The 27460-nt window shown below is 36.6% G+C and overlaps 1 protein-coding gene across 13 annotated transcripts in view; it reads right to left on the bottom strand.

Moving 5' to 3' along the window:
- TPK1 (thiamin pyrophosphokinase 1) overlaps nt 1–27460 on the bottom strand; it is a 373809-nt gene that overhangs the window by 280599 nt on the left and 65750 nt on the right. For 10 of the 13 annotated variants that reach the window (XM_021063598.1, XM_021063590.1, XM_021063592.1 and 7 more), the window contains one exon: nt 13154–13225. The exons of the other annotated variants lie outside the window; for them this stretch is intronic. In XM_021063598.1, coding sequence (XP_020919257.1) covers nt 13154–13225 — 72 coding nt within the window. The remainder of the gene's footprint in view (nt 1–13153; nt 13226–27460) is intronic. 13 annotated transcript variants of the gene reach the window in all.

Genomic DNA, 27460 nt, shown 5'->3' with positions numbered 1-27460 from the left:
GATGATATAAAATTGTTGAAGAGGGAAACAAAAGGCTCACTGGTAGGCGAAAGTAAATTCAACATTGACTCTGAAGTAGAAATGCAATAGAAATATTCAATTCCACTTTGCTCCAACCACTGTTTAACAAGCATTAAAAATCCTTATATAAAATAGTTAGTGAATGTTCCTGATATAATAAGCACCATATAGTAATTGTAATTGATATCCACTTTAATGGCAAAAGATCTCCAAGTACTAAGGTCAGCACTCAAAATATGAAGTCTCATTAGTGTAGCGATCAAATAAATCTAAGAGATGGATAGATGGGATCCTTACCAAGCTGTTTTCACACTGATTGGGAGTTTGCCATTTATGGTTTGTAACTTCTAAAAACTAGGTTAACAGAAAAATTTTCCAATTTGCTGAGATATACAATTAATCAAGACTCACTATAACTAAAAGCGTTTTTTTTTTTTTTTCCTTTAAACAAGGAACAAAGAATTAAGGCATCCCTTCATCTCCCCTTCAGAAACTTGAACACCAGTCGCCTCTTATAAAGAATCAAACATAAATGTTCCTATCTCACCCTCTAATTTTGGTTAAACAGAATGAATGACAGAGATATGAAAGGCCTCAGGATTCTCCTTGGCTACAACAGTGCATAGCTGCCTGCTTATGGAAAGTTAGCAGATGTCACAAGTAGAACCTCCAAACCATTTCTACATCACATTTAACCAAACATACGGAGAATAATGCATACACAGCCTTTAATGTTGTTAAGTATAGGAAGACTGCTTTCTATTTACAAAAGAAAAACAAAATTTACATATGCTTTCTATTTATTTTTCTCCTGTGGAAGAAAGGAGTGCTGTTTCTTTAAAACTCAGAAAGTAGGAGGTCCCCCTGTGGTGCAAGGTGATAGGTGAAGAGGCAGTGTTTGTAGCACTAGGACTCAGATTCGATCCCCAGCCAGGCACAGAGGGTTAAAGATCCAGAGTTGCCACAGCTGTAGTGTCCTGTGGTTGGGATAGGATCCCCGGCCTAGAAATTCCATATGTTGTGGAGTGGCCAAACAAGAATAAATAAATAAATGGCTGTATCTTGATTTGTGTTTATACTCTGAGAAGATAAATACTTTACTTCTCCAAGAAAATATTAAGAAGTCATTAAAGCATGCTTACAATTCCATTATCATTAGAAAAATGTACTATTTTAGACTAATTTGTAGCATTAACATATTTTTTTTGTTGTTATTTTAAAGTTACAAAAAGGCACAAGTGGAATGGAAATTATTATTGAGGGCTCTGCTAAAAATGTCGCATAAAAACTAGAAACCATGGTCCACTTGCATCATTATGATAATATCCCCATCTCATTTCCAACAAAGAGAGATGGTATTTTATTCAACCAGAAAATGTTTTGGAAGACAGTCCTCTGAGGCCTTCTGAATCTTATGAATGAAGATACATCTTCTCAAGAACATCTATAATTTAGTAATAATTGAGATTAATAAAATTAAAAAGAAAAGCAAAATTAATCATTCTGCCTACATAAAGCAAAGAAGAACCTAGTAAATTTAAGCATATGGATATGGATAAGTCACATATTAAGCCTAGTGTGTTATATAAAACATAGAGTTGCTTAGGTTGGCATATTTATATTTCTCAAGATTCCTAAATTTGCTTTTGTGTACATTCACATCCATACTCCCACAAATTTTAGCTTATATTTATCTTTTTTTTCCCCTCTCAGGTGACGAACCCAACCTATTTTCAGCCCATCCAAAGATAATGCTCTTTTTGTTATTTCTGCAATGTTGTACATGCTATTGAATATAAAGGATACACAATGCTGTGACTCATGATTAAATTGCCAGAAAAACCCCAGGAAAAAGATTGAAATTTTAAAATGCATCACTATAAGTAAGACGTATAAAATAGTCGTGAAGCAAGAAGACTGACTTGAATTTGTAATCAGTGATAAGTTTATACACTGAAGAAATGTCTAATGAATGATACAGGCTGGTAATGATAAGTACATTTTTAAACACAATATTACATCTATTTTCTTTAACCTAACCAAAAGCTTCTAGCAATTGAAAAAATGCATTGCACCTTATCTATCCTCTATCATCCCTCTGTTGAACTCCACAAAACATCCCAAAGACACATCACATCACCGAATAAGCTGAAATACCCCTGTGTTATTACCTAAAGGTAATAATGGGACACAAGAGAGGAGGGTCCACTTTTCTGACACTTTGATATTCTAAGTAAAATTACATGACATTTTTACCTTTAGGGCAGAATTATAATTTCGAAAACAAATATTCTAGATGCGACTATATTTTCCATTAACTTCTATTCTTTTGGAATGTGTTTTACACAGTGACCACTTACATATAGGATAGAGAGATTTCAACTTTAGGCCAAAAGAATTTAAAATAAAATATTGTATAATGCTAAATCCTTACAGTCACTTATTTATGACTTACTGGAGAGGAAACATAACCATTACTGGTATTTTTTTCACCTTTTCACTATTTAGGTTGGAAGGAAGGGAGGATGGGAAGGCCCAGAAAAGAACAGAAAGGAAAATGCAGGGAGAGACTAATAGCTTTTAAAAGATATTAGGTTTGGCAAGTCTTTTTTGACTGATTTTACTAATTTACCTCATTTCCCATCCTTGCATAGTCTGGTGAATATGTTTTCTAGTAAAGCTAATTCAATGAGTCCACTCACTTCATAAAAACCACCCAAGTATCATATAAATGTTTATATATATATATATATATACACATAAACACATACACACAAAGTTTATATATATATATGTTTACATACATAAGTTTATATATGTTTATACATATATATTTGTATTAACATGGCAGGAGCTGGGGGGGAAGTGAGGTATTTTTCTAATGTAAACATTAAAAAAAAGGAACGTATCTTAAATATTTTAGTTAAAAAACTATTATGTCTGTTCCCAAATGAGAAACACAAAACTATAAAAACAAACAAAATAACAGTATACATGAAATAAGGCTTTCTTTCTTTATAAACACATTTACGTCTTTTTTAAAAAGCTACTGCCTCCTTATCTAAAATATCCTCTGGTCCCTAGGTGATCTTGTCTAGTACTGACAGTTTTGCTGAGAGTCAGTGGTGGGATTTGTAGTTTACCCCTAAGTGAACAAATCCAGTGCAAAGAGCAGGCAAAGATGCTGCAAAGAGGCCACATCCCATGAGGGAGGAGGGAAGAGGGAAGAGTTTCATCAGGTTGGTCTTTATTGGTCTTTATGTGAATGACCTACAGAACATCCAGACTTGACACTAAGAATGGTCCTAAAGCAATGCAGTGAACCTAACTGGCGTTTTTGTTTGTTTGTTTGTTTGTCTTTTTGCCATTTCTTGGGCCGCTCCCGTGGCATATGAAGGTTCCCAAGCTAGGGGTCGAATCGGAGCTGAAGCTGGCAGCCTACACCACAGCCACAGCAACACGGGATCCGAGCCACATCTGTGACCTACACCACAGCTCACAGCAATGCTGGATCGTTAACCCACTAAGCAAGGGCAGGGATCGAACCCAAAACCTCATGGTTCCTAGTCAGATTCATTAACCACTGAGCCACGACGGGAACTCCAAGGTCCACACCTTTTTCTGTATCTGTTTAAGGTGTCCAAAATTGATTTCCCAAATTCTGATTATATCCATTAAATTAATATCTAATAGGTAGGCTGTTACCAGGGTTTTTCTGAAGTCAGTGAAATGTCTTCTGTAAATAAAGGGGGCTCAAGAGAGGTTCAAGGCTACCAGTAACTGACAGGAGCTACAAGATTGCAGCAGGCTCATAAACGAAAAGGAGTTTTGAGATCAGTGCTTTTCTAGAAAAGAGAACTGAACAATTCTCAACTTGCCCAGAAGACTTCTATGTAATACCATCAGATGCTAGGACTTCCACAGCAATATACCACAGTCAGGAGGACTTAAGACAATGGAAATTCATTCTCCCACAGTTATGGAGACTACAAGTCCAAGAGAAGGAGTCCGTGGGGTTGATTTCCCCAAGGTTCCTCTCTTTGGGCAGACGGCGGCCTTCTCACTGTGACCTCCTGGCCTTTTCTCTATAAGCTCCAGCCCTAGTATAGCTTCCTATTCTAAAAGGACACTAGTCCTACTGTGTGAGGACCCAACCCAACCACCTCATTTAACTTTAATTACCTCTTTAAAGATACTATCTCCAAGTACTGTCAAACTGGAGGTTAGGGCTGCAACATATGATTCAGGGGGAAAACAATTCAATCCATAATGATAATACATTCTAGTTTGCCAAGAATATTATATGATGTATACAATGGTACTGGAAACATCAAACAGTGGATTGTAAGCACAATAACAATAGGGCCTGTGTCTTTTTCGCTGATATTCTAGGCTTTGTACACTGCTTGACACTGACAATGTGAAAAAAATATGGGTTAAAAAAGGAAATATTGGAACTTTTTTGCCTCTCATTAAATATTATTAGAAAATGTTATGCTATAAAATTTGATATTTAAGAATGACTTTTTTTTTTAAATATCAAGTATAACAGTTCATATAAAGTACCAAGGAATGAGGACATATAGCAGAAGATTTATAAATGCAGTTCAAATATAAAGTACTTGATTTATAAATGCAGTTCAAATATAAAGTACTTGATTTTTTGCTATCAATCACGTTAGATCTGTTTCTTTTACTCTAACCTTTGTATTCTATTGCTTTTGCTCAGAGTTAAGAATGTTCCTTATAGTCTGAAATATACAGAAGAGCCCATTCTCAAGGCTCTGACCTTTAAGGGTATAACATTTTTCCACACACATAGAGATAAAATTTGCAAAACAGAGAGTAACATTTGCTTTGATGGAGGTTTACAGGAACATCCAGACTTGATCTACCTGGACAGGTGCAAGAACAGAAGACTCCTACACCTAGAAGTTTGCAACAACCAACCATGCCCCTCCCCAACTCCACCTTTAAAAATGCCTTTGAGGAGTTCAGGGTTTTGGGAAGCATGTGCCCCCATGTTCTTCCTGCATGGCCCTACAACAAACCTTTCTTTCTCTGCTCCAGACTCACTGTGTGATGGGCAAATGAACATGTGCTTGGTAACCAACTCCCTAAATGCCCTGTGATACTGTATTCACTGAAACAAAACACCACACAACACGATGGTCTAAGAATGAATCTTAAGAAGGAAATTAACACTGAGGTCCTTAATATCTGACAACATTTAAAGTATAAGACCCAGAATATGGAAAGATCTAATTCAATAGAAATGGACCATCATCTTGAAGATGAGAATAGTAGACTATGTCTCAAGCTTCATATTAGACAATGCCTGTTTTGTTTGATGCCACTGACATATTAAAATGCTACTGATTTAAATAACTTTCTGTAGTCCCCGTATGAGTGGGATAAATCTTTTCTGCCAGCCTTATTTACAGGGACTACAGCTTTTGCTTAATGAACCTGAACCAAGTATGCAAATTGCTCATCAGATCTTCGGCTCAACGTTCACTTAAATGTGCTTACAACATAAGTTCTGTGAAACAGTAAGAGCAGAAAATGACACAAATAGTGTCAATTTGGTAGTTCAGTAAACTGTGATAAGCTTAACTGTTACAGGATTCTTAAGTCTAATGACTAAGCTACTCATCACTAGAACAGATGCCTCCCAGATCATCCTAACTAAAATAAAACGTCGATATCCTAAAGCCTAGCATTTTTCCATCTAAAGTATTAACTACATCTCTGCTTGAATGCATTTAAATGACAGAAATGCATGAAATGCACATGACATTCTACCTATCAGGCAGTCATAACCAGCAAATCCATAAAAATGTAATACATGATAACTACTTAGATAGCAAGGAAATACTAGAAGATGCCACTATTTTACTTTCACAGAGATCCTACCATTATATGTATCTAACAGTTCACCCTATTCAAGTCTATTCAATGTGTTCAAAATCAGAATATTTCCTCCCCCTACAGTTTCTCTCAGTTCTAGCTGAAACAAGTGATTTCCTACTATGGGTACTCCATTCAGTTGGTTCGAAACACTGCCAGTAGACTCTAGACATAGAAGGACTGTGCATCAGATTTTCTCTCAGCCAAACATCTGTCTCTCAGTGAGCATCTTACATTCTCTCACTATCTTTTCTGCTTACCAACAGCAGCTTCTTCCCAGACTCCAAGCAGCTATTACTGTGAAACTAAAACCTGAGAGAGGCTCAGCTTCACCCAAAGACTAGTACTACAAAAAAAGTCGTTATTTTTAATCTGTAATTGTACACAAATATTAACCAGTGGAGATGTTCTTTAACTCATTTACATTCAATTAAATAGCATGACTTTAAAAAATAAACTTTCATATAGAGAACCTCTTTCTTACAAGGGAGAAGCCACTAAACAAAGTGGGACAAAAAAAAAAAAAAAAAAAAAAACCCAGAGGAACCCTAATACTTATCTAACATAAAACAATATTTACAGAGATCAAATATTAAAGCAGAGCAGGGCAAAAATAAATGTTTCCAGAATCTTAAGAGTAAGATACACTCGTAACGTGGGGGGGGAAAGAGGTGAACCACACCATGGTTTTCTGATTGCTTCTCCGAAGCCTGTTGTTTCAGCTAACTGAACAAGCTCTATGTTACAGGTGAAATGAAGGAAAAGTGTCATGGAGAAACCTTTACGTCTCCACAATGAATTTCTGGGAAGAGCTGTTGAACATAACAATGTCTGCATTTCAGGCAGGCCGTCTAAGACCCAAGTATTTTGACTGGGAGAATGATACTACACCTTCTAAAGAGCTGGGCATCCTCAACTTTAAGGAAAAAAAATGCAAAATGTTGAATTCACCCCCAGATAAATGACCTAAAAGAGATGCTTTAGTTTTCATTGGGTTTATATAGTGTTCCATTATCAGTTCAGTGTAGAGACAGAATCCTTTGGGGGTTTTTGTTTAACTTTTATTTTGTTTCAGTAAGGATACCACACTAAAAAGGCTCCCCTAGCAAGAATAACTATTAGTAATTATTAATAATAATAACTATTCATAATGCTTATACTCCTCTAACCACATATCAGGCTCACTTCACTGGGCTTAACATCAAGCAAAACAGTGTGTGTATAAGTGTGTATGCATGTGTGTGTAAATTAAATGTGGAGCAAAATGTAAGTCAATAAATGAATGAATGAGTTAAATATATATATATATTTTATGAAACCTAAAAACATAAGTGGTCATACTCACATAGAAGCCATTTTATAATTACATTTAAGACCAACATACCAGTTAGGACACAGAACTAAATAGCATAAAGAACAAAGTAAAGCAGGCAGTCAGAATGTCTACACTAACTGCCACAAAACATACAGAGTCATATGGCCTGGCAGTCACTGTTTTAAGGGCATTTTCCTATTAAGTTATAGGATTTCATTTATTACTCTAATTGACAGTTAAACATACATATAAAAATAATTTCATGGGCCATAAGAAAAGATGCAAGCATAAAACAAATAATGTAGGGAATATTAAATAGTTAATGAGGACTGACACTTTCATTATAAAAAGTGAAGTTTTAAATTTTTGCAACACACATATTTCTTTCTTTTTTTTTTTTTTTTTTTTTGGTCTTTTTGCCTTTTCTAGAGCTGCTCCCACAACATATGGAGGTTCCCAGGCTAGGGGTCGAATCAGATCTGTTGCTGCCCGCCTACGCCAGAGCCACAGCAAGGCAGGATCTGAGCCACGTCTGTGACCTACACCACAGCTCACAGCAACGCCGATCCTTAACCCACTGAGCAAGGCCAGGGATCGAACCTGCAACCTCATGGTTCCCAGTCGGATTCATTAACCACTGAGCCATAACGGGAACTCCACAAAGCAATTATTTTAAAGAAAGAAGCATTACAAGTATTACAGAAAAATATGATAAATCTCTTTAGACATTAACATCAGAAGGGTACAACTTCATTGCATAATCTTATATCCTTATACATAATAAAAGATATCCCTTACCACAATACCTTCATGGACAAAGAGGATATATTCCACTCACACATTTGTCAACATTCAACTGCCAAAGACATAAAACCCAGTAGGCAAAGAAGGAATACATTCTCGCACATGAGCTATGAGGAAAGGAGGTGAGACAATAAAACATCAGTTCTGACTGGTTATACTAGGAAATACGAAATAAGCATCTGAGAGTCACAGAGCGGAAGGGAAGAAAAGATTGGCAGAGCTCTAGTTCAGCAGAAGTAGAAAAGAGACCCAATCTAGGCTGAGAACCAGAGAAGAATCTGGAAGAGAGAGAGAGACAGGAGAGAGAAGAGAGACTGAGAGGTGAGAGGGACCTTGTGCACACACCTGCTGCCCACTATAACTGGTTCATATCAGGGCAAGACGATTCCCAGGATCTAGAAAGCAGCAAAGACAGACACCTTCAGCAATGCTAGGATGACCTACAAAAGCTGCCCCCAGGATAGTCTCACAGGAACTAAGAGGAAAACACCATCGGCTAAGCATTTTGTATCCTTAAGAAGCTTATCCCCATGGAAGGATAAGGTGATATTTTTAAGTAAAAGAAACTGTACAAACAACCCCCCAGGAAGAAAATTTATCACGACCTTGGCAACCTAAGGAAGCCTTTGTTCACAAGAGGTAGCGTTTGAGTTGGACCTTTAAGGATAAGTGCAAGTTTGCAAGATGAATAAGTAAAAACCTATTTCAGGCACACACAAAAAAGGCAGCTCTATTATATCAATCATCATAGGATGCGGTAGCAATGGTAGATGAGGCCAGAGAATAGACTACATGGACGAGGATTAGCGCTTCCAGAGTCAGCTTTAGGGTAATAACCCTAAGGTGAATTTGAAATGTCAGGGCGATTAGCAAAAAGTATGTTTCCCTTGAAATTCCTCTAACAAGGATAAATGTATACAAATAAATATAACAGGAATAAAATAGCTACTGATACCATGCTTGGTATTAAAGCTACCAACCAATTCAACCAATCTACACGTAAAAATTACAGATACACAATTTCTCTTATTTAAATGAGAATAAACAGGAGTGAGGTAAGAAAATCTGACAGCCTAGAGAAATTGGAACAGAAAAAGAAAGAAAAAAGAAAACTCCACATAATACACATTTGCTAACTTTGGTTGAACTTTAACATCAAATAATAAGGGGGAAAGTAGCTGACAGCACCCTGGAGTGCATAATTTATGAAGGAAATGATCAGTACAACAAGGTTAGCAGACTTCACTTAAAACTTAAATCTGATGGAAATACTAATCACCATCACAAGATCAGTATAATTAGTGGAGCAAGTCAGGATTCTACTAAAAAAAAGCTTTATTCAGGTAAGGAGTTTTCATTTTAAGAAAAAAAGGAAAGCATGCAGACATGAGCAAAGTAGATGCAATTAATAATTTCACAGCTGTTAAGAAGTGGGTTTGGAGCACGTTGGCTCTAAGGTCTTGCTTGCTCAGGCCTCGGAGCCAACTTGCTCCAGACCCACTTCTTCAGGCTGCACCTGTGCCCCCACCACCACCACCACCCCCCCGCCAGATTTCCATTTCAGTACAATTTCAAGCCCAGTACCATTCACAGAAGGACCTTAACCTGTATCAGTCAATAACAAATGGAACAGAAGAGGAAACAATGATGTTATAAAGCCAAAGACCTTGGAGTTCCTGTTGTGGCTCAGCAAGTTAAGAACCTCACATAGCCTCCATGAGGATGTGGGTTCAATTCCTGGCCTCCCTCAGTGGGTTAAGGATCCAGCACTGCTGCAAACTGTGGCGTAGGTCTCAGCTGCAGCTCTCGATTTGACCTCTACCCAGGAACTTCCATATGCTGCAGGTGTGGCCATAAAATAAACAATAAATACATTAAGTCAAAGACCTTGCTTCTATTTCAATTCATGAAATGCTGCATGTGCCTCCCTTTAACCTAGAGACTCGTCAGTTTTGTCAGGTATCTTAGGACTTAGCCTCATTCAAAATGAACCAGCATTATGTTGCCCGTACCCTGGGCTGATCTTAAGGTTGGTCACCAGGGAAATTAAAGAGAAAGAAATCAAGAGAAGGAAAGTAATTCCTTATTAGAGGAAAAAAGGTGTGAGACCATAAATACCCAAAATTAGCACAATCTGACAATTAATTCACAATCCAGTTAACCTGGTCACCACTGTTCTGTAGATCAAACGGATGAAGCAGGAAGAGGCTATGAACTCATGTTAAAAATGAAAATACAATTTAAGAAGTCAAACTCCTGGAAATCTGAAATACGGTCTATCTAGGTAACCTTATTCCAGGTAAATGAATTAACGTCACCTTTCTTATTTCTTTCCTGTTTTTCAATTTTATGTAGCTCAGAGATCTCTCCTACTATCTGTGAGGACCCTGGTAAGCCTGCTGACTCCAAGATGAGAAAAACTCACCTACAACAGGAAATAGGCAGAGCCGTTCAAGCACAAACATCCCCATCTTTTTCACTTACATATTTCAGGGTGAAAAGATACTAGAAGAGAAAATTTGACTCAAAAAAAAGAAAAGAAAAAAGAGATAAAGAGGTTAAGAAATCTGAAGGCAATAGTCACAAATGCCTATAATCTCTGATTGCTACAGAAAAGTTAGTTAGATCCTTACTAACTATACCTCTTTTTACCTATTTACCTCCTAGTGAAGCACTTATTTTACATCCCCAGATTTACATGAGTATACAAGACGTTCAACAGGTAGGACTATATTCCAAGGCTTGTGACCAAGAAAATCACCAAAACTTCATGAAACACTAAAGGGAAAATACATGTAGAAACTTATGTTACTATCCTTGCATCTCTTCTTTAAACTGGATTTCTTAACATGTCACTTAAACATTACAGGGAGAAACTGAAAAATAATTTCTCTTTTTTCTCCTTCTCCTTTCCCTTCCTTCTTGAAGAAGAAGTCTTTCCCATGGAAAAAGCTCAGGAAATCCATATGCAACAGAAGTCCTTGGCATAACAGGTTAAAGGTAAATTATAAACTTTACATAGATTTGGGCTGTGTAGAAGACTTCAACTTTCTCTGTAATAATGCCCTTGACAAATCACATCCACAGAACAGACGTTAAGGGAAATATTGCACATCCGAGCTAAGGAGGGACAGCATGGCAGCCTCCAGCTGTGACTTACTTGCTGAAATAAAATCCCCAAGCCACAGTTTTATCTTCTCTCCCCACCTCCCCCATGCCCTACCCACCATGCTGCCCCATGCTTTCTTCTAGGCCTCTCTCTTTTGTGAAAAGCAACAACTCAAACTCAAAGTTTCCCTATTTCATTGCCTTTACTTGGAAGAACAGCAACACAAACATAGACCACAGCCTATTGTTATGAGAATCACAAAAGACCAATTTCACCTCCCCTTCAGACCTGCTTTTTCTAAGGGTTAATGGCTCCAGAAGGCCAAGAATTATCCTAGAGGTAAAGATGAAAGAACTTAACATTTCAATAACCTAAAGAAAACTTATTTTGGAAGTGAGAATGATATAACCATTTCAGTACCCAGGACTCTCTGGATCCTTTATTACTGCTCTCTGTGTAGACATACTGACCAAGTGTTCATTTTTTTTATGCAAATCAATGATCGGCTGCTATGTCAGGCATGAGACTCCCTCAGATCAAATTCACTGCAGAAAAACTAATGAAATGAAGAACTTCAGTCAGCTCCAAAATCTACATCATTTCACACTATGTGCAAAATAGGACCATTTACCTCTAAAATCTGAAACATAAGACAGTTTTCATTATCCATGGTTTCCAACAAGTTCCTATCAATGAATACTTTGTCTATTTCTAATGTTGACAGTAAAACACATTTGCTTACATACTGTTCTAAAAATATCACAGAATCTGATATAATTTCAGATAAAGAGAAGTGCCTGAAAAGTTTACTTTGGTATTAATTAGCAATAGAAATATTAAATTCCCTCTTCATTCACTGCAATTACTAAGCAATTATATGTCAGACAAAGCACTGGGAAACAGAGAGAAAGTGACAAAAAAGAACTTTTGGCCTTATGGCCAAATAAATACCTAATTACAGGTAAGTAAGTAAGTGTTATGAAAGGTAAGTTAATACTTAAGTAATTTTCTAACTTTCAGGGCAATCTCAGCATCTTAGCACAATTACAATGTGAAATTTTCAGTAGGCTATGTTATGACTAAATCTAGAATACCCAGACAAGAGAAATTATTTACACAGAGTAATCTATAACAATTTATTCCCTCTAGTATCACAACTACCTCTGTCCACAGATGTGAGCTTATTAACATAACAGACTGGCATTCAAAGACACACAAACTCCGTGCCAAGAATACAAAAGAATTCTGGGATGATAAAAAGTGAATCAGTTATATGCATCTATATGTCATGAAACAAGTTCTTCTGAATATCTAATCTGACGCAAAACTTACACTGATAACTTAGAAGTATCCCTTTGGGAAAAAAAAACCTCAAGATTTCATGAAAGAAGAGCAGAGATTCAAAACACAGTGACGACTACAGAGTATTTTCTTTAGTTAATGCTATAAAAATCAAAGAATAATGTAAAGGAGTTAATAAAGCCCATTTCTTACATGAAACCTCATAGAAGTATTAATTCTGTGAAACTAGTCCATTGTTGACTATAGTTTTCAGCATCCTTAGAGATTCTAATATTCTGGTAACATGTCTTCTTTTTTAATGTTGCAAATCCAGTCACCCTGCAGATAACTTATTACTGAATGTTGGAGTGAGTGAGGCTTGTACATGCTTCTTACTGTCCCTGGTGCCAAAAATATTTACACTTGAAGAAACATTTGTTGAGTGCTCAGGATGAACATTTAAGCAGTAGCTCTGATATACAACAGAGTAATGCTGCATTGTAATTCTGTCCTTGGAGGTTCACACTATGGACACCACATATGTAAAAAGGTTAACAGAGAAGCAGTAATGGACTCTTCTGATAATTCAGTAATTAAATTACATTATAAATTCCACTTTCTGGTATTGCAGCTGGGTTCTGGGGAATTTAACAGTCATGTTAGTTCCAGGTAGAGTAAGCAAGCAAAGAAATACAAATGCTAATTAAGGTTACCTTTGTGCCAAAGATGACGAAAACACTTGTCCAAAGGCTGATTCAAAATCACAAGGCAGTATCTCAAATTCCCTATGGAAAAAAATAGTAAAATAAACAAGTGAACTAAGTCTTCTGTCCACCACACCACTATACTGCTGAGAAATTTATTATAAAAATAGTTTATCATGAAGACAATGGGGTAAGCTTCTTTATGTAGTGGGTGGGCACCAAAAATGCCCAATACGAATTTGCATTCTTACGATATATATGTGTAACACTTTTGACACAAATACCCTCTGCCTGGCTGTTTGATATCATCTTGATGTTGTTTACCAAGCAGTGTGAGTCTAATGGTATATACTAATTCATTCATTTTTCTTATTTTCTTTCTTATTCTCATTTATTCACATTCTCCCTCTCACTCACATTCTCTCCCCATCCTATCTTGAACTCTTCAATGTGAAACTTTGTTTTCCAAAATCTTACCCGCTCTTTTCATGACTCTTTTATTCCAAGTTTTTAGATGATACTCAAAAGACTAAGAAACATGAAGCAAAGTTACTTCTCCAACAATCATTTCAAGGCTTTTATAATGTACTGTAAATAGTGCAAAGCAGAATGCAATCAAGCTGCTGAAAATCTGTCATTCAGCTCAGTCCAAGCACTCCCATTTCATTTATGGAAAAGAAATGTTTGGTGATAAGAAAAATTAATTGTTTTTTTTTAAAGCAATCTAAGTGTTAGAAATGGAACAAGATAAGGAAATGAAAAGGGGATGCCATCATCCACAGCAAACATTATTAAGTGCCGTTATATACCAGGCACTGGGAGTGCAAGGAGGAATACGATTACAGGGTATCTGTGAGATAAGACATTTATAACAAAGATGATTTATTCCACAATACAGTACAACACAAGGATAAGAGGAGTGCTGGGTAACAGATAATGAGCATGGCAGGAATTCAAAGCCTAAAAAGTCAGTAAGGTCTCCTGTCATCCTAGAAATCTTTGTGATGGGCAGATTTTGGTCTTAAGAAAAAGTAGTTGGATACGAAAAAGGAAAGGGCATTCCAGACAAGGAAAATAGCACACAGGAAGCTGCTATCCTTTGCCAGTAGAACTGTTACCATGGAAAGTTTAAAAAGCAGTGCCCTGGGAAGTTCCCATTGTGGCTCAGCAGGTTATGAACCTGACTGATATCCACGAGGATGCAGGTTCCATCCCTGGCCTCACTCAGTGGGTTAAGGATCCAATGTTGCCATGAGATGTGGTGTAGGTCGCAGATGTGGCTCGGATCCTGCATTGCTGTAGCTGTGACTTCGGACAGCAGCTGCAGCTCTGATTGGACCCCTCACCTGGGAACTTCCATATGCTGCAGGTGTGGCCCTAAAAAGCAAAAAACAAAAAACAAACAAAAACAAACAAACTAGGAGTTCTCATTGTGGCACAATGGGATCCAGTGTCTCTGGAGCACTGGAACACAGGTTCAATCCCTGGCCCAGCACCATGGGTTAAGGATCAGGCTGGAACTCCATATGCCGCAGGGTGGCCAAAAAAGAAAAAAATAAAAAATAAATAAAACCCACTGGGAACTATATCTAGTCACTGATTATGGAGCATGATAATGTGAGAAAAAAGAACGTAAATATGTATATGACTGGGTCACTTTGCTGTACAGTAGAAAACTAACATTGTAAACCAGCTAGATGGAAAAAATAAAAATCATTATAAAGAAAACTAAAATACACATATAAATAAATAAAATAAATTAAAACTGAACCGAGAAAAATGGGAGGGCAGCAAGTCCAGAGAAATTATTTTCAGTATAGAAAATAGTATATACTAGTTAGGAGGAAGGAAGAGAGAATGAAAATGACCATTTATTCACTTAAGAGGTATCCAGAGAACACGAAGTAGTCTTGTCAGGCACCAAAACCAGACTTACATACTGCTGACAAAAATGGGTGTTGAAATTGAGGCCTAGGATGACATATCACAGAGACACACAAAATTGAATTAGAGACAGAGTAGATTTATTTATACGAAAGTAAACAAAAACAAGTGAAAATAGGGAAGGAGAGTGGAAAATTTAAACAACTGCTATAAGAAATGGATTTCAGATGCTGACAATCCACAAGTTTAAAAACAGGAAGTCAGTTGGGGTTAACTAACAGGCACCTTCTATCAGAACTTTTTATAATTTAGGACTTTTCCCACCAATTCTGGGAGTAGAAATAGGAGTATGTGTAAACAATGTGAGGCAATGATGACAGCTAGTTTGAGAATCAGCAAAATCACTTGTCAGGTGGTAAAGGAAAGCTAGGAGACTACTTTGGGCAGCATTAGAGTGAATGATTGTGGCAGAGACCAATAATTACCTCCCAATATTCCTTCTCTTCTCTAACAATAGAATCCTAAGGGGCTGGGGGTTGTTTTGGTTTTAGTTTTTGCATTCTTTGCCTTTCTGGTTTTTGTTTTACTGGGCACATTACTGTCCAGGTGAAAAACTATCTCTCAGCCTCCTCTGCCACAAAATGTAGTCTTAAGACTAAGTTTGGACCAAGAAGATGTATATAAGGAGCCTTACAGATTACTCTAGGGAGTTCCTTCAAGTGGAGGGAACTTTCTCTTCTGCTTCTTTTCTTCCTCCAAGATGAATGAATCTACTGAATGGAAGTCTAGCAGTCACCTGGGATGCTAAGAACAAGGACAACAGCCTGAAAGAGACTGGGTCCCTGCATCCCTGATGACTCCAGGAAACATCCATCCCAGCATTTCAAAGCCTGGCTCCAGACCTCTTTTATGTGAAAAAAAAAAAAAAAAAAACTTTTATTTTGTTTAAGTCATTTGTTTGGGGTTTTGATATTCTGTAGAGAGAAACTGAATTTAGTTAATGCAGTGATCAGGGTCCAGGCTCCGTTAAGGTAAAGATGATCTAGAGATGAACTGGATAAGACATTAAAGAAGAGCAGGCAGCAGCTCCTGCTGTGGCACAAGGGGAGCAACAGCATCTCTGCAGTGCCAGGACACAGGTTCAATCCCCAGCCAAGCACGGTAGGTTAAAGGATTCAGCATTGCAGCAACTGCAGCTTGGGAACTCCATATGACACAGGGTGACCAAAAAAAACAAAATAAAATAAAAAGAGTAGCCAAGCTTCAAAATGCAAGAAGAAAAAACTCATTCATTCATTCAACAGGCGTAAGAGTCACAGCCTGGCACATGGAAAATGCTCAATCTGCTGTTAATGGCAAGGAGCTAATAATTTGGATAAACCAATGGTCCTTTAATCTTTGGCAAGGTTTGCACTGCTAAAGGAGGCATTCAACAATACTGTATGTATGTTTAAATGAATGAGCTACTTCCTCCTCTCACTGATACCTAGTTCACTGATATGTGAACTAGGTATTTTTGTGGCTCAAAGAACAATCTGATGAAGGGGAAAAGCATTATTCCCCACATTACTGCTCCTCTAAACCTATATTTTCATTAGGGTATTATGTGTGAAAGCATTTTTGAGAAGAACAAAGCCATTTGAAAATGTACAGTTCAGTTTGATTTACCAATGATGATATTTGTAATCAAGAATTAACGACTTCAGCTATTTCTAAACATAACATCTATGTTACTCTGGTTCTGTACATAAAGATATTTAGGTACTAGGATGCAATATTCTTTCCTTTTCTAATATAGTCTCCTCTGGAACTGCAAGCAGATAAAGTCAGTCTGGCATTCATCTTACACTCAAAACCCTCATGATTACTATTCCCGAGGAGGCTGCAGGAAAAGGAGCATCCAGACCACCCACTGTTCCTTATGGGAGGAGATGCAAAAAGAACTTCATGTCACTCTTGGATACTGAACCACAGGACACTGCCTTCGACTCTAAAACATCCAGGAATTTAGAAAAAAAGAGTCAGGACCTCAGAGATAAAGACAGTCATCTTTCAAGTATTTCTCAAGTCATACTAATGCCATTCCTGAGCTGTGCAAAAAGTCCTCAGAAAAAGGCTAAGAAGAACCTCTTTCTCATGCTATAAAAATTACAACGTTATAAAGCAAGGGTTCTAAAGCAATCTCAAAGAGGAATATATGATAAATCAAAATCCTTGAATTGCTTTTTCAAAGGGGTTTCCATGATAGAAGACAGAAAATCCCTGATCCTAGATGTATCAAAACCAAACTCCTCCAAGTTGCCTGGAAATCCTGAAATAACTACAAAGGTCCAAGTTTACGACATGAAAGAATTATGAAAAATGAAGCCAAATCATCAGCCTTGAGCTAAAAAGCAAAGAGGCCCCCTCAAGGTTAAGGACTAGTTAAAAAATACAAGTTCAGAAGTTAAGAAAGGTGGGAGGGGTAACCAACCTCTCTTTCATTGTTATGTAGTTATCTCTCTCTTATTTACAACAAAGAAAAAAGGTCTGATTCTTTGGGAAAAAAAAATGGCTACTCCTATGATTGGAGGAAGGAAATATATAAGATGAGTCTGGGTCATCAAATAGTGCCAGAAAGTAAGGAAGCACTCTCCCCAAACTGCCCCCCCCAAAAAAAAACCCAAAAGAAACATTGATGGGAGAAGTCAAAGGGGAATAATAATATCCAACTCAAAGAACTCCCAATAATCCAATGTCCAAACCTGGAACAATGTGAGTAACAAAATAAATAAGTAGTACTGGCTTACATACAACCCAAAATACAGGGATAAAAATCCATGAATCACTGCTGATGTAATAAAATGAATGAATTAATTAATAAAATAGGGGGAAAGAAAAAAATCTCCCAGGCAGAAGAATTCCAAATAAATTATGATTTCTTTGAGTAGACACTCAACTTAAAGAGGAGAAGCATAGCAGTGGGCTATGCACAGCATAGTGTGGGCTGAACATAGAAACATCCTCCCAAAAAGCACACTGTGGAGGTGGGGGGAGTCCTTGCAATGGAGGAACATGACAAATATCACTTAGCCAGGTCATCAAGGTCAACATCAAAGGTCATAAATTATGTAAACAGGGCGATGAAATTAGCACTCTACCTCTGCATCTTCCCCAAATGCCATTACCCCAGTCTAATCGGAAAAAAAAATCAGAAAAATTCCAATAGAGACACATGCTATAACATACCTGGTCAATACTCTCAAAACTGCTAAAGTCGTCAAAACAAGGAAAGTCTGAAAAACTGCCACAGCCAATAGGATCCTAAGGAGACATGACAATTAAATGTCATGTCATATGTTAAATGGAATCCTGAGATAGAAAAGGGCCATAAGGTAAAAACTAAGGAAATCTGAGTAAACTATGGAACTAGTAATAATCTGTCAATATGGGTTCATTCATTACAAAAAATGTACCATACTAATTTAACATGCCAAATGGGGGAAACTGAACACAGAGGGTGATGGATATACAGGAACTCTCTTTATAGTCTTCTCAATTTTTCTGAAAATATAAATCTGCTTAAAAAAATAAAGTATATTAATTTTTAATACCCTAGGGCAAGGGAACAAAACAGAACAAAGATTTATTCCATGAAATACTCACTCAGCAATTATTGCATGAAACAAAACTGCCATTTAGACAGAGTCCAAAAGTATGTTTGGACTGCAGGTATAAATCCAAAAAGAAAACGAAACAAAACACTGCACCAGAGTTCTAGTCCATCTCTGGAAAAATAACTTTTATCAAGATTTTCTTTTAATTAGGAAAATAAAATAAGGACACTAGAACAGCAAATCTCAAGAAAACCAATTTCTTTTTATTTCAGATCTCTGTGTATGAAAATTCCTTGGGTTATGTTTAGAGATAGACCCTAGTCACACCTCTACATCAATTATACAAAAACTCAGTCATGCAATACAGGAGTAAAAAGTTTATGCATTTTTTAATTAAAAAGAAATTAAGACAATGATAGTTAATATGCAGACAAGCACTGGCCCCTCACTTGTCCTTACAGTAGATGGTCAGGGTTACCAATTATAACTGAGATCTAAGAAAAAAGTGCAAGCACCACACAATGGCCCCAGCAGTGCCTTCCCACTTCTGCAGCATATTAGGAGGACTTACAGTCTACTTGGGCCCAGTAAAATTATAGATTTTTGCATGGCCTAACCTTTACCAAAACACTGATTAATTTTTAAATATTCTTCAACATGTACTAAAAATAATATAAATTCTGCCAAAGCATAATCATACAAGAAACTGGCAGAACTGATGACTTCTAGAAGTAGATTTTAACAATCTTCAAACACAATCTAACCGCTTCTGGCAAGAACTTATGAAAAGAGGAAGGAGTGGAGAGGAGAGAGGAGAGGAGAGGAGAGAAGAGAGAAAGGAAGGAAAGTAAGGAGGGAAGAAGAGAGAAGTAAGGGAAAAGATGAATTTTGGATTTACATCAATTACCGCAAATGACAAATGTACCTGTAAGTATATAAAATAGTGATCTCAACCTCACTGTATATGAGAATCACAGATTTAAAAAAAAAGAGAGAGAGAGAGAGACAATCTCCTTTCCTAGATATTCTCATTCTATGTGCCTAAAGTAGGGCCTGCATATCATCATTGTTTTTAAAAAATATCATAAGATAGTCTAATGGGTAATCAAAATTGAGAACCAACTGATCCAGTGCCTCATGCTGATGAAAAGTAGAAAGCCATCATAAAAAGCAACATGATGTTGAAATACTGTTCTTTTCATCTTTATCTCATTCTTTTTAATTGCTATTTTCTGAAAAATGTACATCTATTATATGTATAATATTTTTATAAGCAAACATTGATTGCTTTTTTCTTTAACTGATATGGTATGAGATTAAAAAAAGATTGAAAGCCACTACTCTAAATGAAAATATACTGAAATAAAACACAATGTACAATAGAAAAATAATTTACTAGAATGCATTAGCAAATTATCTAGGGTTTAAAATTTCTGTTTTTAAAAAATGATACTCAGATAAAATCTATATTAGCCAAAACACATGCCAGTCATTATATCTAATAGCAATTCTGTCAGAGGACCAAAGACCATTATTATGAATCTCTCATCCCTGAAAGTATTTCAATTAAACAATGAAAACTCTAGGGCACCGAATTTCATTTTCATATGGCACAGACTTCTATATTTAAGAGCAAGATATTTAAAGGGTACAGAGGGAAATCAAAACTGTCAAGTCAATCCGTTCTTTGAGGAAATAAATTGCATGTAGACAAAGCAAAACTATTAAAAAGCTCTGAACAAACATACCATATCAAAGTCTACTAAAATAATCAAATTACTAATGGACTAAGAATTGCTAAATCATATATAAGAAATTGCTTCAGAGAAAGTAAACAAAGAGGAGACATAAAACAGATGCTTCCTGGGAAATCTCTCTTGCCCACCACCACTAACAGTGACCATTCAGTATACCCCTGGTACCCCAGCATAATGATAAATTGTGCCCCTTCCACAAACAAGTGTCCTGGTTTGGAGGATAAGTTACGTAGTCCCTCTTCCCTACATCATCTTCAGTTTTCACAACATCTCTCTGTCTTCAACAAAATTCATTTGAGTGAGATTCTGATCCCACCACCTCCTGGAAATAACTATTGCCAGGGTCAGTGACGACCTTCTGCTGTAAAAGTCAACAGCTACATCTCAATTCTCATCTTGCCCAACAATCTCAGTAGCATAACAGAGTAGATCACTTTCTACATTCTTCTTGAATCATCTTCTCCTCCTGATTCTCAGAAAACACACTCTGCTAACTCTCTTTCTATCTAACAGGCCACTCCCTCTCAGTCTTTTTTGCTGCCTTCTTCTCATCCACATAGAAAGCACTCAGTACATATTTGTTGAGAAGCTCTTCCAACTCTGATTTTACACCCATTTAGAAAAACTGACACCAGCTACTCTAACAAGTGACTCCCCCCACTTTACCCAGAGACTAATGATTCCATACACAACACAATTCCTCACAGAATGAAGTAACAGGCCCATGAAATACAATGACCCTTTCTAGGTCCTGGAGCACTGCATACTATACTTAAGTGAATATTCTACAAAATATTTCTAGAAGGATACTAGAAAAGACAGCAACAAAAATCAATCACCTTGCCTTAAAACAGCAAAATGGTGTTTTGATTATTATAACTCTAAAGAAAGAAAGAAAGAAGAAGAAAGGAAGAAAGAGAAAGAAAAGATAGAAAGAAAAGGGAACTGAAGGAGGTCCACAGAAGTGCAACCACAAAATTAAAGAACTCTGTGAGAAAAAATTAATAAGGCTTTTAAAGCTAAATGGATGTTTACATGCAGCACCTTTTTAGGGAGGAAAAGATCCATGTAATATGCCATTGAGCCCTACCAACTTGGGCATATATCTAGTTACCGTCATTCAAACTTTTAGGATGGAAGTATAAATAGATTCTGAACAATTAGATCAATTTCCATCTAAAAGCATTAGCTTCCATGATGCATCAGAACTGAGTATGTCCATCAAGAAATACAAAGGATCATAAGAGACTACTATATGCAACTATGCGCCAATAAAATGGAAAACCTAGAAGGAATGGACAAATTCTTAGAAAGGTACAATCTTCCAAGATTAAACCAAGATGAAATAGAAAAGATGAACAGACCAATCACAAGTACTGAAATTGAAACTGTGATTAAACAACTTCCAACAAACAAAAGTCCAGGACCAGATGGCTTCACAGGCGAATTCTATCAAACATTTAGAGAAGAGCTAACACCTATCCTTCTGAAACTATTCCAAAAAAATCGCAAAGGAAGAGACTCTCCCAAACTCATTCTATGTGGCCACTATCACTCTGATACCAAAACCAAAGATACCACAAAAAAAGAAAACTTCAGGCCAATCTCACTGATGAACACTGATGCAAAAATCCTCAACAAAATACTAGCAAACCACATCCAACAATACATTAAAAGGATTGCACATTATGATCAAGTGGGATTTATCTCAGGGATGCAAGGATTCTTCAATATCCACAAATCCATCAGTTTGATACACCATGTTAACAAACTGAAGAATAAAAACCATATGACCCTCTCAATAGATGCAGAAAAAGCCTTTGACAAAATCCAACACCCATTTCTGATAAAAACCCTTCAGAAAGTGGGCATAGAGGGAGCCTATCTCAATATAATAAAGGCCATATATGACAAACCCACAGCTAACATCATTCTCAATGGTGAAAAGCTGAAGGAATTCCTGCTGAGATCAGGAATAAGACAAGGATGTCTGCTCTCGCCACTACTCTTCTACAGTTTTGGAAGTCCTAGCCATGGCAATCAGAGAATTAAAAGACATAAAAGAAATCCAAATTGGAAAGGAAGAAGTAAAACTATCATATTTGCAGATGACATGATACTCTAGAGAATCCTAAAGACTCTACCAGAAAACTGGTAGAGCTCATCCATAAATCTGGCAAAGTCGCAGGATACAAAATCAATACACAGAAATTGACAGCATTTCTATATACCAACAATGAAAGAGTAGAAAGAGAAATTAGGGAAGAAATCCTGTTTACCATCGCATCCAAAAGAATAAAATACCTAGGAGTAAACCTACCTAAAGAGACAAAAGACCGTACTCTGAAAACTATAAGATACTGATGAAAGAAATCAAAGATGACACAAATAGATAGAAAGACATACCATGCTCTTGGGTTGGAAGAGTCAATATTATCAAAATGACTATCGTACCCAAGGCAATCTATAGATTCAATGCAATCCCTATCAAATTACCAAGGACATTTTTCACAGAACTCGAAGAAAATATTTTAAAAGTTTGTTTGGAAGCACAAAAGACCCAGAAGAGCCAAAGGCATCCTGAAAAAGAAAAACGGAGCTGGAGGAATCAGGCTCCCAGACTGCAGACTATACTACAAAGCAACAGTCATGAAAAGAATATGTTACCGGCACAAAGACAGAAAGATAGATCAGTGGAACAGGATAGAAAGCCCAGAATTAAACCCACGCACCTACAGCCAACTAATCTATAACAAAGGAGGCAAGAATATACAATGGAGAAAAGACAGCCTGTTCAACAAATGGTGCTGGGAAAACTGGACAGCCACATGGAAAAGAATGAAATGAGAACACTCCCTAACACCATACAAAAAATAAACTCAAAATGGATTAAAGACCTAGATATAAGACCAGATACTATAAAACTCTTAGAGGAAAATTAGGCCAAACACTCTCCGACATAAACGCCAGCAACATCTTCTGAGATCCACCTCCTAGGGTAATGACAGTAAAAACAAAAATAAACAAATGGGACTTAATTAAACTTAAAAGTTTCTGCACAGCAAAGGAAACCCTAAACAAAAAGAAAAGGATTTGGGATGGGCATGCTGTAAAATTTGGTTGTGATGGTGGCTGTATACCTATAAATGTAGTAAAATTCATTAAGTAATATAAAAAAAAAGAACTGAGTATGTCCAGGTTTGGTAATCCTAGTATAAAAACTATGCCACTAAAAACAAAATGCCCCAGTAAACTCTCAGAAGAATCCACCTAGGCTAGAAACGCATGCTAGTTAAGAAAACATTGTATTGGGGAAATAACAATCAAAAAAATTTTAAAAAAAGAGAGAAAAAGAAAAAGAACAGTTCATATTTTGACAAGTAGTAAGTTTATATTGTGCAAGTAGGAAGAATAGGGAAGGGAGAGTAAGTTGGTTTGAGTCTTTCTTAACATAAAAGGAGAATATAACTTTTCCATGTATTCCCAATAACACATCCTCACTAAAACCCAGACGAAGGGAAACTAAGTTCTTCCACTTGCACACTGATACATCTCAGGTTGCTGACATAGTTCAAAGCCACTCATCAACTGTCCTTTGCTCCACTGACCTGGGCCACAATGAACCGTGTTTCCCATCAATCAAGAAAATCAATCACTGCCCAGCATGCTGTAGATGTAATGTCAGAGCCCTAAGGATTCATCATCAAACACTAAAATTTTTAGTCCATCATGCTGATTTTGATGTCTTGACAGCTGGGCCCACAACAGTGCTGGCACTTGAAAAGGCAGTTCAGAATGTCTTCTGAAAGCAGAATCCATATAAGTTTGGCACGTGCTTCTAAAACAGAGGGCCTATGTTTTATCCTCAGGCTATTCCTGCAACCTCAATCCATTTCCAACCACCTCAAAAAGAAGAGAATGTCCCTTTCACTAACCAGGAATAGAAGGAGGGCCAAAGCGATTCAAAGCAGTTCAACCTGCCAATAAACGACTCCCTTTAAATACCTTCTCTAGATCTCCTGCTTTGAATTGGTCAGTTATAAAGAAGACCTTTGGTGGATGGGTGCTCTTCAAAGCTTGGTGGGTTTCACTGGTAACAAAACTATGAATAAATAATAACAACATGCAGACTTTTTTTTTTCTTTTTTAATATTCCTTAAATAGGATTGACTTGAGTTCTACCTATAATCAAAATAAGCTAAATTGGGACATATTCAAACCACAGAATGATGTTCTCTGAGACCTATGGTTTGTAAGGAGAAAAGAGCTGATATTTATTTAGAACTTCAGAGTTTACTAAACGTGTTCCTTCAACACCCTTCTCAAATTGTCGCTGATTACACAGCACTCTACCAAGGGATCAAAGTACTTCTGAATAAAACAGAAGTCTTTTTGTTTGCTCTTTTGAAAGAAGAAAATGCATAGATAAATTCTAAAGAACCTGTGTACCATAAACTAATTCTGATTACACATAAAAAGTCTACCCTATCAAGAGTCAAGCCCACATATGAGGAAATTTTACTAAACTCAAGGTAGGTAAACATTTTTATCCCACGGGCACTGGGAACTTTTAGAGAATTCAAGAGGAACTCCTACAATTGGGAGGCAGAGCTATGACACCAACAAATGTGGGCATTAGGTATCAAGGAATCACTATGACAAAGAACATCTTAGCAGCACTTAATCAGATGTTGCTCCAGGTGAAGTAAACAGAGAAGGTCAAGTTTCTCTACCACTCCTTTTTTTCCCCTTCTTCATAGAAATGATGACACAAAATAGTCCGTAAGCAGGGATATCCAAAACTTGTTTTGTTTTGTTTTAATAGCGAGAGAATGAAAACAATCCATTAGTATAAGACTTTCTGATGTCCCACACAGTAGAACAGCTCTATTTATCTACTATGGAAAAAGCTCCAAGACAAAAGTACATGTAAAAAGCAAAAAAAAAAAAAAAAAAAAAAAAAAAAAAAGGGATGTTACATAACTATGTGTGTAAGAAAAATTTTAAGAAAATATACACATATTTTTTGCAAATGCCAAGAATATCAAAGAGGGGAACTGCTAATTAGAACACAAAAAGAAAAGGAAACATTCCTTTTTACCGGCTAATCTTGTATATTTTATCAATTTGGTACACTGTGCTTACATTACTAAAAACAAAAAAAAGTAAAATAAACAAGTTTAGTTGATGGAAAGAAGAGAACCCTCTCCAGATAGATGGCCAAAAATATTCAAAACCACACTGGAATATAACCAGGAGTCACTAAAATAGGTTTAGAGTAAAAATTAAGTTTCAGAATAAAATTAAAAGCAGATGATTTCTGGAACACTATCTAGCTTTCTTTCCTCCCCAAATTACCAGATAATTTTTTATACTAATTACACTAAGTGGAATTTAAAGTCTTTTATTGAATCTGTAGATTGCTTTGGGTAGTATGGCCGTTTAAACAACACTAATTCTCCCAATCCAGAAGCATGGAGTATCTTTTCATTTCTTTGAACCCTCTTAAATTTCCTTGATTAATGTTTTATAGTTCTCAATATATAAGTCTTTTACCTCCTTGGTCAGGTTTATCCCTAGATATTTCATTTTTGGAGTGCTATTTTAAAAGGTATTATATTTTTATATTCCTTTTCTAATATTTCATTGTAAGTATACAGAAGTGCAACTGATTTCTGAATGTTAATCTTGTATTCTGCTACTTTGCTGAATTAATTGGTCAGTTCAAGTAGTTTTTGTGTGGAGTCCTTAGGGTTTTCTATGTATAGTACCACGTCATCTGCATAGAATGACAATTTTACCTCTTCTCTTCCAATTTGATTATCTTTTATTTCTTGTGTTTTGTCAGACTGCTGTGGCTAGGACTTCCTATACTATGTTGGATAAAAGTGGTGAGAGTGGACATCCTTGACTTGTTGCAGATTTTAGCAGGAAAGGCTTTCATCTTTTCTCCACTGAGTATTACACTGGCTGTGGGTTTGTCACAAACAGCTTTTATTATGTTAAGGTATGTTCGCTCTATAAGCATTTTGGTAAGAGTTTTTATCATGAATGAATGTTGGATCTTGTCAAATGCTTTTTTTTTTTTTTTTTTTTTAGGGCCGCACCTGTAGCACATGGAGGTTCCCAGGCTAGGGGTGGAATCAGAGCTACAGCTGCCGGCCACAGCCACAACCACAGCAACACAGGATCCGAGCAGAGTCTGCAACCTACACCACAGCTAATGACAATGCCAGATCCTTAACCCACTGAGCAAGGTCAGGGATAGAACCAGAAACCTCATGGTTCCTAGTCAGGTTCGTTTCTGCTGCACCACGATGGGAAGTCCTCAAATGCTTTTATTCCATCTACTGAGATGATCATGTGGTTTTTGACTTTTCTTTTGTTAATGAGGTGTATGACATTGATTTGCATATTTTGAACCGTGCTTGTGAACTTGGGATGAATCCCGCTTGGTTGTGGTGTATACTCTTCTTTATATGTTGTTGGATTCAGTTGGCTATAATTTTGTTGAGAATTTTTGCATCTATATTCATCAAAGATATTGGCCAACAACTTTTTCTTTTTTTCCTAAATGACAAAATGTGTTTATTCCCAAAAAAGACTGGTATTTCACAAACTAAACATGAACTCTAAATGACAAGAACGTCAAATACTCCAAAAGAAACTCAGGGAGAACTAATGGAAAAGCTTCACTATGAAACAATTTTCTTTGTTAGCAGTATCTTTGTCTGGGTTTGCTATTAAGGTGATGATGGTGCTACAGAATGTCTTTGGGAGTGTTCCTTCTTCTTCAAATTTCTGGAAAAGTTTAAGAAGGATAGGTATAAGTTCTTCTTTGTATGTTTGGTAGAATTTGCCTGTGAAGCTATCTGGTCCTGAACTTTTATTTGTAGGGAGTGTTTTTATGACATATGCAATTTCATTTCTAGTGATTGGCCTGTTAAAATATCTATTTCTTCTTGATTCAGTTTTGTCAGGATGTTTGTCTCTAAAAAGTTGTCTGTTTCTTCTTGGTTGTCAATTGTGTTGGCATATAATTATTCACAGTATTCTCTTACGGTTTTTTGTTATTTCTG

Source organism: Sus scrofa, chromosome 9 (assembly GCF_000003025.6).
Source record: "Sus scrofa isolate TJ Tabasco breed Duroc chromosome 9, Sscrofa11.1, whole genome shotgun sequence".
In the NCBI taxonomy this organism is placed as follows: Eukaryota; Metazoa; Chordata; class Mammalia; order Artiodactyla; family Suidae; genus Sus; species Sus scrofa.
Note: the sequence above shows the minus strand (reverse complement) of the source record. Positions and strands in the feature narration are given on the sequence as shown.